The sequence below is a fragment of the Spermophilus citellus genome, assembly GCF_964194105.1.
Source record: "Spermophilus citellus genome assembly, chromosome: 2".
NCBI lineage: Eukaryota > Metazoa > Chordata > Mammalia > Rodentia > Sciuridae > Spermophilus > Spermophilus citellus.
Genome location: NC_138183.1, coordinates 9,820,553 through 9,834,364, shown reverse-complemented (window position 1 = coordinate 9,834,364; position 13,812 = coordinate 9,820,553). Strand labels below are relative to the sequence as shown.

General features: G+C 38.8%; 1 protein-coding gene across 8 annotated transcripts in view; it reads right to left on the bottom strand.

Annotated features, from left to right (window-relative positions):
• Positions 1 to 13,812, bottom strand: part of MAPKAP1 (MAPK associated protein 1) — a 241,660-nt gene that overhangs the window by 109,664 nt on the left and 118,184 nt on the right. For all 8 annotated transcript variants that reach the window (XM_081281928.1, XM_081281927.1, XM_081281930.1 and 5 more), the window contains one exon: positions 11,314 to 11,486. In XM_081281928.1, the coding sequence (XP_081138054.1) occupies positions 11,314 to 11,486 (173 nt within the window). The remainder of the gene's footprint in view (positions 1 to 11,313; positions 11,487 to 13,812) is intronic.

Sequence of the window (13,812 nt, the reverse complement as noted above, 5' to 3'; positions counted from 1 at the left end):
GTCTCTTCTGGGTCAGTAAAGTTTAGCAGCACACAGTGCTCCAACCCTTGAGAAGATAAAGACCAACATTCCATATTCTATGCATAGACTTTCTGGTTCTTTGTGTCTTTATAAAGAGATCATTAGTAAAGCTGCTATTGTATTTTTGACTTTAAAACTGCTCAGAATTTCAAATTAGTACTCACTCAACACTAGTATCATCGGATATATTTACTGAATACTATGTACCAGACACTGTGCAAAGGGCTTCCAACACATAAGCTCAGTGGATTGAATCTCCATATCAAATCTGTGCAAGAACCAGTTATTATTATTATTATTTCTATTTTATAAATTAGAAATCTGAGGCTCAAGGGGGTTAAGTGGCTTGTTCAAGATTAGACAGTGTGTAAGTGACAGTGTTGAGATTCAAAGCTGGCAATCGAGAGTCCTTGTTATGACGCATCACTTCCCAAGGTGTTTGGGAAGACACATTTCTAAGGAAATGCCACATTTGGCATTTGAAGAGAAGGACAAAATCCTGACCCATTACTTATCTTAAAAATTAGAGGCTTAGATTTATTTCAGTCTTTTACTTTTGGGATTGGTAGTGAGACCTAAAAACACAGAATAGCAAGATCATGATTATCTAATTAAACAGATAAAGCTGGTCTAGAGAATTCATGTCTCCTCTCCCTTTTACTCCTATTTTGATCTTATCAAAAACTGATGACAGGGGCTGGGGATGTGGCTCAAGCGGTAGCGCGCTCACCTGGCATGCGTGCGGCCCGGGTTCGATCCTCAGCACCACATACCAACAAAGATGTTGTGTCCGCCAAGAACTAAAAAATAAATATTAAAAATTCTCTCTCTCTCTCTCTCTCACTCTCTCTCCTCTCTCACTCTCTCTTTAAAAAAAAAAAAAAAAAAACTGATGACATTCTGAAATGGGAGAAGGAAAAGGGGTGCAGCAGTCCCCAACCCAGGAATTTCCAAACACCAACACCTAGAGTTTACAACATAAGGAAAAAAGGGGAGCCTTCCTATGACATTGTTTGGTGCAAAGAACAGGATTTAAATGCTAACTCAGCCACTAACCAGTTGGGAAAAAAAATCTCTCTGAGAACCATTTTCTTATCTGATAAAATCTTTCCTTGATTTCTCCAGGAGAATCACTTGAGTCTCTGAAATCCAACTGAGTCTCCTCTCTGGTTTAACAGAACTTTTTAATATTTCTACATTTCAACAACACATTGCTCTTTTTCCTATTTATGCAACCACATTCTCCTAAAGAACAGGGAATCTTCTATTGTCTCTGCATGTTTGCTGAAGAGTAAAATGGCTGGTTGGCATTTAGAAAGTATTGAACAAATATTTGTTAAATGAATGAATATATAAATATGTAGACTGAATCACTATGAAAACACATAAAGGGTATTATTAATGAGGTATGTGTTAATGAGAAGAGGGGACGTAATAAGCTTTTCTTTTTTTCTTTCTTTCATGCTTGTCACAGTGATATTTGTTAACCAAATGGGGCTTTCTATGCAATGTACATGTGTCAGAGATTGTAGCTCAAGACAAGGGGAGAAGGCAGCACAGGAAATGGTGAGGAGGAAAGCATCAATTTTATAGACCATCCATCAAGATATGGGTATGGCATCCCACTTTTTAGTGGAGAAAAACCAGAAATGATTACAACTGTGTAAAAAGTTTCAATTGTCTACAGATAAAAAGACTAGAAACAAATGCCAAAAAGTTTACAAAGACTATGCATACATGTAAGCTGTGAGCATTTTAAAAATAATTTTCTATACTTTCCAAATGTTCTAAGTACATGTGACTCTCATTTTCCTTTATTTTTAAAACATTTATTTCTAATAAGGGTAATATGTGCTTATTGTACACAATTTAGAAATATGGAGCAGTATAAGAAATGAAGGGAAACCTCTCAGCATCCTACACAGAGAGAATCGCTTTTCCTAGAGATCCTGAGCACTTCCTGCTTCACCTTCATTCCCAGGTTCCTAAATGGTCACTTTCTCTACCAAATTCTGGAATTATAGAGGAAATAATCTGATCTTCCACATAAAGGTGGATCTTTCGAGGATTAAATGACTCAAATTAACCAGTGTCTAACATTAAAAAAAAAAAATCTTGTCAAGCAGGAGGCAAAGAAACCTAGAACGCCTAGTTTTTGACTCACTACCATAGAAGAATGATTAAAAGACTAAAAAGGCAAGAACAGAACAGGTTGGGTCCATAAGAAGAGGCTTAATTTAGAGCTGGCTTGGGATGGAAGCAGTAGTTCCTCTGAAGGACCATGAGCCTATAAAAGAACTAGAAGCTTGAACAATTATCAGGTGCAAAATGGTGACAATGATCAGAAAGAGATCCGTGAGGGTAGTAGGGATGCAGATGTGTAATCAAACCTTTAGTAAGCATAATAACTAAAGTTCACTTATTTTTCATCAAATTAGATTAAAATTTTTCATTAGAAAAAATTATTTCACTGAATTTTGATCAAGATTCATTTTATTTTCAATGTTGGTGTGGCTTTCATGAAGTGACAAAAGTCTGTGGAGATGTCATATAATTCATATATGAAAATTCAGGAGCATTCCAGGAAGCATCTCAGATTTTACCAAATGTGATCTGGCATGTTTAAATTACACACTCACAAAAATTCACTCTTCTTTGAAAACTGCAAAATATGCTTAAGTATAACCAGACAGATGAATTATGTTGTTTTTGTTTGTTTATGTTTTTTGGTGCTGGGGATTGAACCCAGGGCCTTATGCTTGTGAGACAAGCACTCTACCAACTGAGCTATATCCCCAGGCCCGAATTATGTTGTTTTTAATGAAAAATTTAAAGGGCATGATTCCAAAATGTCCAGAACTTTCATTACTAGGGCTTTGGTGTTTATTGTGATAGCAGAATCGATATTAAGTGCATGTCAGGCATTAGCAAGAAAAACAAAGTCCTCAACTTACAGTTTAGAATTTGATCTCTCTGAAGTCAGATCCAAAAAAAAAAAAAATTTTTTTTTAAGGGACTGGGGTTTTGGCTCAGTAGCAGAGCTCTTACCTTACACATGTGAGGCACTGGGTTTGATCCTCAGCATTACATAAAAACCAACAAAATCCGTGTATAACTAAAAAATTTTTTTTTAAAGTTTTAAGACTGTCAAGATTTCCTTTTCTCCAAGACCCATAAAATGGAAAGTAAAAATTGGTAAGTAACAGTATAAGATTTGTTAAGACAAAGCAACCTCACAGAGGAATACTTAATCTCAAATTTTCTGGTACAGAAGTTCTAGAGTAATAACCACTAATTTCTAAGTGAAAGCAAGACCCTGGTACTACTCTGAGCTCCTTTTTGGATGGTACCTGATGATTTTCAAATTCACTGATACTTGCCACATGCTGTTAATCTCATCTAGTGTAGTTTTCTTTGTTGTTATACTTTTCATCATTAGAAATTCCATTTGGGTTTTAAAAAAAATACTTTCTATTTTTCTCTTCATCATGTTCACATTTAGGGCTCTGTCACCTTGACCATATTAAACATGTTCATAATAGCTAATTTAACATTGTTGTTTGCTAATTCTATCTTTCTGTCATCTCTGGGAAGTTCTTCATATTGTTCTAAACTGGGGATATTTCTTCAAACAAATTCAGTTGGCAGAATTCTGAATTTCAGAAACTCATAAAATCTATTATAAATCATTCTGTAACCATTCTCAATACCACTACCTAAAGGATCTTTCAGAAACATAATTGTAATGCCTTCACCTCCATGCTTAAAGCCTTTATACCTTTAGAATAAGGTCAAGAGCCCATTAACAGAAGCTGCCTTCCATAATACCATTCGCTGTACTTTCCCCACCTTCCAACCAATCCCCTGCTATTCTAGAACACACAACTTAGGCTCAACTACACCCACTGCTTGCAGTTCCTCAAGTCACATGCAGTTCCCATCACCATTCAGTCCAGAGGCTCCCTGTTCCTCGTGGGTCAGAAAGATTTAAGCTATAGCTCAAGTTTCAGTTCTACTAAGGCTGCTTCCTTGACATCCTCCCACCCTGGCCCCCATTCAATCCAGGCCTCCATCTCCAAGCAGAACCAGAGAACCCTTCTCTAGAAGTCTCAATGACACTGAGGCTGAACATGTGTGATTTGGTGTCTGTCTCAACCACCAACCTGATCCTCAAGGCCAGAAACTATTTGATGACCCTCTGTATCCCCAGCATAGTGTCTGGGACAGTGTAGATAACATGTAAATGCTTAGTGGGAGGGAGGGAGGAGGGAAAAAGGAGAAAGGAGAAGGAGGGAAGGAAGGGGTCTCTTAAATGGTTATGGCATCCCTGATGCTTTTCATGAGAAGAATCTCATTTTTTCATACAGTACAACAAGGGAAATGGATGCAGACCTAGGTTCAAATCCTGATTCCATTACCCAATCCCCTGCTTCTTTGCTTTTAATACCCTCTCTTTCCTTCCCGCCACTTGCTAAGAATATACATGGTACTGGTAAGTTACTTAATTTCCTGATTCTCAGTTTTTTTTTCCAGCAAAAATGTTATCTGTGCTGTGACTTATAAAGCTATTGTAAGGAATAAGATAATACATTTAATGTGCTTTATACCCAGTAGGCATGCCACTGCCTTCTTACCTACCAACATGTTATCTAGTGTTGTGGAACTCTGGCCACTATAAAATGACAATGACGGGTTTTCTTTCTATCCAGCTCATGAGGAAACCTTGCAATAACACACCAACCATTTACATAAGTACATCACAAGTGGAGAACATCTCCTTGGTGATCTATATGGGGTGTCTCGACAGACACATCTGGAGAAGGGCCCCCCTGGCAGGGCAAGACGGAGGGTCATTTCAGTCCAAATCTTTCAATGTTCCCATGTTCTCTCATCCATTCCACAAATTATTTATTGCACTATGTTATGGACTGGGGGCTATAAGACCATAAAATAGACATGGTCCAGATACTACTTATCAGACTTCTCTTAGATGTTCTCTCAAGTAATCTCAGCCTTCATTACATACCTAACTATGGATTCACCCCTCTCTGAACCTGTCTGGTTTCTGGGCTGCATGGCTTCAACACCACATGAACAGTACTTCCACATCTGGGGGAGGCCCTCCTCTCTCTTCACTTACAATTAACATCTCTACACAGGTGACTCCTGAATTCCCATTATCAGCTAACCTCTCCTCTGAACTCCAGACAAGCAAATACAATGACTGTTTGAGAACTTCTTTTAGAAATATATAGCAGAGCTGTAGGCAAGACCAAACTCCTACTGCCTCTGCCGCTCTTCTTCAAACCCTGGAAGTCACTTTACAAAGGCCATTCTCCCATGCTGTCTATTTCAGTCAAGGGCACGACAACACAGAAAATGTGCAAGTCCAAAATCCAGTGAGTCATCTTTTACGCAGCTCTTCTCCCACATCCCACACCTAATTCATCCTCAAGTCCTGAGAATTTCCCCTCTCAAATATTTTCAGAATCTGTCTACTTCTCCCAGACCCCACAGGGGCCGCTGCCACCTCTCAGTCTCATTCCACTCTAGCCTCTCCTCCTCCTTTGTGCTCTGGTCACACTAGCCTTCTTTCATTCTCTGACACAACATGCTTCCTCCTGTCATGGGGTCTTGGGTCACGCTGCTCCACCTCCTGGGCTCTTCCCCCACCAAATGCCTCTGGTGTCCCTTTCCCAGGGAATTTCCCCAACTTCTAGACTAGGCTTTCATAAACAGCGTTTCTTTCCTTCAGAGCACTTAACTTCATTTTTTTTTTCAATATTTATTTTTTAGTTGTAGTTGGACACAATACCTTTATTTTATTTATTTATTTTTATGTGGTGCTGAGGATCGAACCCAGGGCCCCGCATGTGAAAAGTGAGTGCTCTACCACTGAGCCACAACCCCAGCCCCCTTTACTCCATTTTTAAGAAACATTAATTATTTGAATTAATTTTAATCATTTGCCCACTTCCCTCAGTAGACTGTGGAATTCATGAGAGAGAGACTATATCTAGTTCTATTCACTACTGTACACCCAGCAAAATGCCTGGGATATAGCCAACACACAATACATATTTGTAGAATGCATGAATGAATACAAATAATAAGGCAAATGAGATGAGCCAGTTACAAAGTACTATTACACGTGATGATTTCTTCTTCCCAACACACTGTAAATATTTTGAATGAAGCGAATGGTATTTCTCTCGTTCTCTCTTTTATCCTCAATACTTAGTGTGTGGGACTCCAAAATATTTGCTGAATGAAGGAATGTCAAACTACAGAGAAATAAGGTCAGCGGTTGCCAGAGTCGAGGAAGGAGAGGGGAACAGATGGAGCACTGGGCTTCAGCAAAGTATCAAGCGGGGAAGAAAAAGGCATTTGTGACTAGAAACAAGCAAAACAAGACAGAGTATTGCTGCCAGTTACAGAGTATAAAGCTCGGGATGCACAGGAGCACATGTGGAGGCATCAGAAGGGGAAGGGCCATTCAAACTGTATTATTTAGGGAAGGGGTTCTCATGATGACTCCCAGGGACATAAAGTAGAAGAAGTAACCTAGAAATGAGAGAAGAGTGGCTACAGATGTGCACGCAGACAGTGCAAGAGGGAACTATAAAGAACACACAAAAAAACCCAAACAGCAAAGCTCTCTGGAAACATCATAAGGTCACACATGTACACACTGTCATAAACCCACAGGACTCAGAGCAGGGTCCTCAATTCATCAAGAACAGGCTTTACTATCTTTCCTGCTGAACTATTATTGGTACTGGTTCCAGCAGTAGCTGGCCATAGTACTTAGTAACAGCAGATACGTATACTTAAGTATTTGCCATGTATTTTCAAGTTTCATTTACATAAATATCCTATTAGATAGCTTCTACCTCATTCTAGACAAGAGAAAACCATACTACATGGGGCTTAAGTAATCCATCCAAGATCACCCTGCTGCTATATTAACACCAGACTTAAAACTGAGGCTACACCTTACAACCCACACTTTTAACCATTATCTTATACTCTAAGAAGGCAGATGATGATATTAACATATTTTAGACAGCTTTTATGAAAAATTATCAAAATGAAATTTGATATTTAATGAGATAAACCCTCAACTATCTACAAAACCCACCAACTTTCCCAAGAGCTCTAGATAGGTGAGATTCTGTCATAATGAGTAAACTCACCACAGAATGATGATCTCCAAGGTGTAGCTCTCTTAGTATATGGTGCAGCTCTCTTAGTATATGGTGCACTATTCAATATGGTATCCATAAGCTACATGGGGCTAGTAAACATTTTTGAAATGTGGATAATCTGGGCTGGGGATGTGGCTCAAGCGGTAGCGCGCTCGCCTAGTGTGCGTGCATGCGGCCCGGGTTCGTTCCTCAGCACCACATACAAAAAAAAAAAAAAAAAACGAAGATGTTGTGTCCGCCGAGAACTAAGAAAAAATAAATAAATATTAAAATTCTCTCTCTCTGTCCCCCTCTCTCTCACTCTCTCTTAAAAAAAAAAAAAAAAAAGAAATGTGGATAATCTAAACTGAGGTATGCTGTAAGTTACAAATAAACATCAGATAATGAAGGCTTATGACCAAAACAAGAACATAATATATCTCATTAATAATTTTTGTGTTACATGTTCAAATGATATCATTTTGGATATAATAAAAGATATTATAAGGGCTGGGGTTGTGGCTCAGTAGGGCACTTGCCTAGCACATGTGAGGCACTAGGTTTGACACTCAGCATCACATAAAAAATAAATAAATAAAATAAAGGTACTATATCCATCTATAACTAAAAATATTTTTAAATATACTATAAATTAATTTCACCTTTTGTTAATTTTTATAAATGTGATTACCAGAACACTTAAAATGACACATGCTCCTCACATCTGCAGTTTGTATTATATTCCTTTTTGATAGCTCTGAGCATAGCCATAATCTCCAAGGCACTCTACTCTAGCTTCTGGACTACAGCAAACTTCTCAAGCTTTTAGTAGCTCACCTATCAAGAGCATGATAAATAGCAATCACATTTATGGTGAATGCTGAGGGGACACTGCAAGGAAGAAGGCAAGGAAGGGCCATTCTAATATATAAAAAGAGTCGTAATATATGATTAAAGTCTCTACATCAGAAATGGAATAGTCAAAATGACCCTTGAAAATCCCTTAAATTATCTATTAAGTATAGTAAATGTGACTTTGTACAAAGAGTGGATGTAAACCAAGTTGATGACACAGTAAAACCACACTGAATTTTACTTTTCTCTCAAAAATTGTTTTACTCTTGAATCAAATATAAGTTAAGGAATTTTTAAAAATATTTTTTAGTTATAATTGGACACAATACCTTTGTTTTATTTATTTGTTTTTATGTGGTACTGAGGATTGAACCCAGTGCCTCATACATGCTAGGTGAGCCCTCTACCGCTGAGCTACAACCCCAACCCCAAATTAAGGAATATTTTTTTAAATCTTGCAGATAAGAAATAGGCCTACAGAAACACAGACCTAATCTTTGACACAAGAGCAAAGGCAATCCAATGGAACAAACAGTCTTTTCAACAAATGGTGATGGAGCAACCAGACATCCACATGAAAATATGGAATCCAGAAACAGACCTTAGACCTTCCCCTCACCGCCCCCTAAAAAATACCCTCAAAATAGATCATTTATTTATTTTTGGTTTTTTGGCAGTTCTGGGGATGGAACCCAGGACCTTGTTCCCCCACATTTGAGGCAAGCACTTAACCACTGAGCTACATCACAAGCCTAGGATCACAGATCTAAATCTAAATCACAAAACTATAAAACTTCTAGAAGATAACTAAGGACAGAAAACTAGATGACTTTGGATTTGGATGGTGATGACTTTGTAGATCTAACTCTAAAAGCACAATCCACAAAAGAAAAAATAAGCTGAAGTTAATTAACATTTAAAACTTCTGCTCTGTAAAAAATAATGTTAAGAGAATGAAAAGATAAGCCACAGATTAGGAAACTTCTTGCAAAACTTCTAAAGAACTTTTTTCTAAAATATACAAAGAAGTTAAAACTCATCAATAAGGAAACAAAATTTCAATTAAAACAGACAAAAAATATGAATATCTCACCAAAGAAGAAAAAGATAGCAGATACACATGTGGAGAAAGTGCTCAACATCAATAATAAAACACGAGATACCTGTATATACCTATTAAAATAGCTAAAATCCAAAATACTAACAAACCAAATGCTGATGAGGATGTGGGGCAATTTGTGTTTAATGATACATCTGGACAAGTCTACATCTTGTGTTACATTTACTGTTTCTTTTCATTCTTCTTCTTCCTTGTCTGTACATCTAGATGGACAAGTCTACGTCTTGTGTTACATTTACTGTTTCTTTTCATTCTTCTTCTTCCTTGCCTGTAGCTGAATCAATAAACTTTCATTACTCATTTTTCTCTTTCATGTTTAGAAAGCCATATAATTTTTTCCTTAGTGGTCACTCTTGCATTTTACATTTGCATAAGTTTCACTTAGGACTCACTTGTGTAGTTGTCTGGTGGCTCTGCTCTCTCTAATCTGGACACAAGCCTAGCACACTTGAGTTACACACTGAACTTTCCCCTCTCATCTTCTTTGATATAATTATCTAAATTTATCTAATATTTTTTAAATGAAGGATTGAATCCAGCAGCACTCGACAACCACTGAGTCCCATTCCCAGTACTTTTTATTTTGAGACAGGATCTCACTAACTTGTCTGAGCTGGCCTTGAATTTGTGATCCTTCTGCCTCAGCCTCCTGACTAGCTGGGATCACAGGCATGTGCCACAACACCCACACTAAGAAACATTTCAAGAATAAAATCAGGCAATACAAAGCCATTAGTGCCATGGCTTCCTTTAATGTTTCACCATTCCCACTTCATGCTGAAAAGGGTCAGCATTACAGCCTCAGGAGACCAGCTGACTTACCCTTGTCTGAGCTTGATGTTATTCTGGTTGGAAAGGCTTTCTTCCATTTTCACCAGAGCAATAAAGATTATCTTTATATCCACAACTTATTCAGGCAAAATGGATGAAAATATCAATAAAAATTTTAAAGAAGTTGGGCACATGGAGCTCCAGTGGCGCAATCGGTTAGCGTGCGGTACTTATAAGAAGTTGGGCACGGTAACGCACGCCTGTAATCCCAGCAGCTCAGAAGGCTGAAGCAGGAAGATTGCAAGTTCAAAGCCAGCCTCAGTAACTTAGCAAGATCTTGTCTCTAAACAAAATACAAAATAGGGCTGGGGATGTGGCTCAGTGATTGAGTGCACCTGAATTCAATCCCTGGTACAAATAAATTTAAAAAAAGGAGAAGGAGAAGAAGTTTAAAGAATAATTAATTTTATGTGCAAATTTTTAATGTGCTTAAAGAAAAACTCTGCTAACTCTAAAAATGGGAAAGGGGAGAAGAAAGTTTCCCTGAGAACCTGTTTTCAAAAAAAGGCATTCACTACATTTTACCATATTCCAATCTCTATTGCTAGAAAGAACTAGAAGAGAACGCCTGTCAGAGAAGAAATTCAAGTAAGGGAGAGCCAACGCAGCAAAGCACTTTAAAATTCAAGTTGGAATGTCCAGGCACAGAGATTCTACTTTCAAGCACAAAATATTTAATTTTTAAATGAGGAATACAACCTAGTGATTGAGGGGAAAAAAAATTAGCCACTGACTGATAACAAAGAAAACAAAAATACAGACTAAAATTCTACAGAAAGCAAAAGGAAATAATGTAAGGACTGACATTAGACCGACCTGAAATCAAATCCTGACTATGTCATCTCCCATTGGTGTAACCTTCAGCAAGTGACAACTCTCTGACCCTGAGTTTTCCCCTCTGCAGAGAGAGGATCATATAATAGGAAGCTGGGAGAATCAAACAGGACACCCGTTATGAAGTACCCAGCCCAGGGCATGCTCGTGGTAGGTGCTCAACATCAGTTCCTTCCCATTACCTCCCACACTGCTTTCGTTTGCAGGTATAATATAAGGGCTTGGGGAAATTGTTAAAATTCATTTTCTCATGTCTATATTTATGAAGATAAGCCTCTTTTGCAAGCAGATTTCTGAGGTAGGCTGAGATACACAGGCCCAAAGTCTGGTGAGCACCCTGAACTGGATCAGTATGGAGCTCTGGTTCCCAGGCCAATGCCTAGAAAGACTGACTTGGCCAAGAATACAGTTTTGGTGACCAGAAATCTGCCAGAAACTAGAGCAATCAAAACCAGAAAGGATTACTTGAGCTTCGGCTCCCGTCCTTCGCTTGTATACTGCCAACAGATGAGCCCAATGAGGTCCTGTACCCTGGCGCTGGCCATTGTCACCACGGTCATTGGCAGCAGTCTGTCCTGGCTTGAGTGCAGGGGGAGGTAGACATCGATCTTCTTAGTTGCAGTTGTGCCTACGTGACCCTGTGGACAGAGCACATGCAAGAGTGAAGCCCACAGCCAGGGTTGTGCAGCCCACAGTGGTCACAACCATTACTCTCAGGCCCAGGTGCGGCCCAGCCATTGCTCATCCTTTCTGCACAGACCTACTCTGAGCCTCTACTGGTCCCAAAGCAGAACACTGTCTAGCTTCAAGGGTATTTTCCCTTTAGTTTTCATTTTCTAAGGGTACAATGAATCCATCTCTGCCAGCAGGAAGGTAAATGAGCACCACAACCAAGATGAACGAGCAAGAGCAGTGATCAGAGCTGACGTTTGGCCTAGTAGTAGACTAGCTTTTGCTGCTAACTCAATATGACCTTGGAGAACTCACCATCAGAACTCTGTGGCATCAGCTGTCCTCCCTGGAATCCACTACTGAAAAGTGTCTCCTTGAGATGTTGAGATAAGCTGCCTAGGAAGTTGCCACACTCTCTGGGGAAGCATTTGTCCTGGAATCAAGTGCTTGCCTTCTCAGAAACTACTGGGACTATGTCTACTATGTAGCATACCTGTTTACTTCAGTGCCACACAAGTTGAAGGGTCCATGGTCTTTGATTACTGCCCAACCTCACAGTGCTCTGCCTATCACCCACACCTGCTCTTCCCTCCTGAACCTTCCACTGGGTCCTCAAGCTCTTGCACTAAGCAATGTTCATAAATCCTCAGCTGCTTTGTAATAAAAACTCCCTCAGCCTCTCTGAATCTTAATCAAAACCTGGTGTTTATTGAGGATCCTTTCCTCTGGCTGTCCTCCTTAAGAGAAGTGTTGTTTGTTTGTTTGTTTTTTGAGACAGGGTCTTGCTAAGTTGCCTAGCTGGACTAAAACTTTCAATCCTCCTATTTCAGTCTCCCAAATAGCTGGGATTATAGGTGAGCACCACCACATCCAGCTCTTTTTCTTTTTTATTAAAAATAAATAAATAAATCCTCAAGGCCAGGACATAGAGTAGGTATTCTTGTTTCCATTAACACTTCTTTCAAACTATTACTTCCTCTCCCCCTTTCTTTTTTGGTACTGGGAATTGAACCTAAGGGTGCTTTACCACTGAGCTAAGTTCACACTTATTTTTATTTTGAGACAGGGTCTTGTTAAATTGCACAGGGCCTCACTAAAGTGTTCTAAGGCTGGCCTTGAACTTATGATCTTCCCACCTCAACCTCCCTAGACCCTGGGATTACAGGCGTGTACCACCATTCAGGCTACTTCCCCTTTCTTCCAAAAATCCCAGTTCCTTTAAGGTCCAAATCTTAACTACTCCACCCTCTTCCTCTCCTTTTCTGTTTCTGTTATGCACCAATCTCCTGGTCACTCCTCTCCCTCACTGAAGTCCTGAGTTCATCTGTCTTCTTTCTCACCCACAAACATGTCCATATGCCGTATGCAGAAAAGTGTCACAGACAACTTAAGTTCACAATGGAGCACTTCATTGTTGCTCATTCCTGCCCATCCTTACTCATAACAGACCCTTCATTTCAGTAAGTGCCACCACCATGATGCCAGCTGCTTAAGGCAGTAGTTTTGAGTCCTCTTTCCCACTCCTACTGCCCACTTATCCCCCTAGCAACTTCTTGTGTGTCTACCCCCAAAATATACTTCAACAGGGAAAGAACTTTCAACAAATGATGCCAGGGACAACTGAATAGTCACACGCAAATGAATGAATTTGAACTCCTGCTAATACCATATTCAAATATTAATTCAAAATGGATTGAAGAACTAAATATAAGAAGTAAAGCTATAAAGCTCATTCATAGAAACAAAAAGCATAAGTCTTCCTGAATTTGATTAGGCAACAATTTCTTTAAAACAACACCAAAAGCACAAACAACAAAAAATAAATTCAATTCATCAAAATTTTAAAATTTTGTAACTCAAAGGACACTATCAAGAAAGTGAAAAACATAACCCACAGAATAGGAAGAAATATCTGCAAAACATGTATCTGATAAGGGTCTACTATCTAGAATATATTAAGAATTTTCACAACTCAACATGAAGGTGATCCGATTAAAACACTGGCAAAGGATTTCAGCAGACGTGTCCAAAGAAGATATATAAATGGCCAACAAACAAATGAAAAAACAAACAACTTAATCAATAAATGGGCTAAGGAGCTGAACAGACACTTCTCAGAAGATATGCAATCAATCAACAAATATATGAAAAAATGTTCAACATCTCTAGTAATTAGAGAAATGCAAATCAAAACTACTCTAAGATTTCATCTCACTCCAGTCAGAATGGCAATTATCAAGAATACAGACAACAATAAGTGTTGGCAAAGAAGTTGGGAGAAAGGGCATGCTC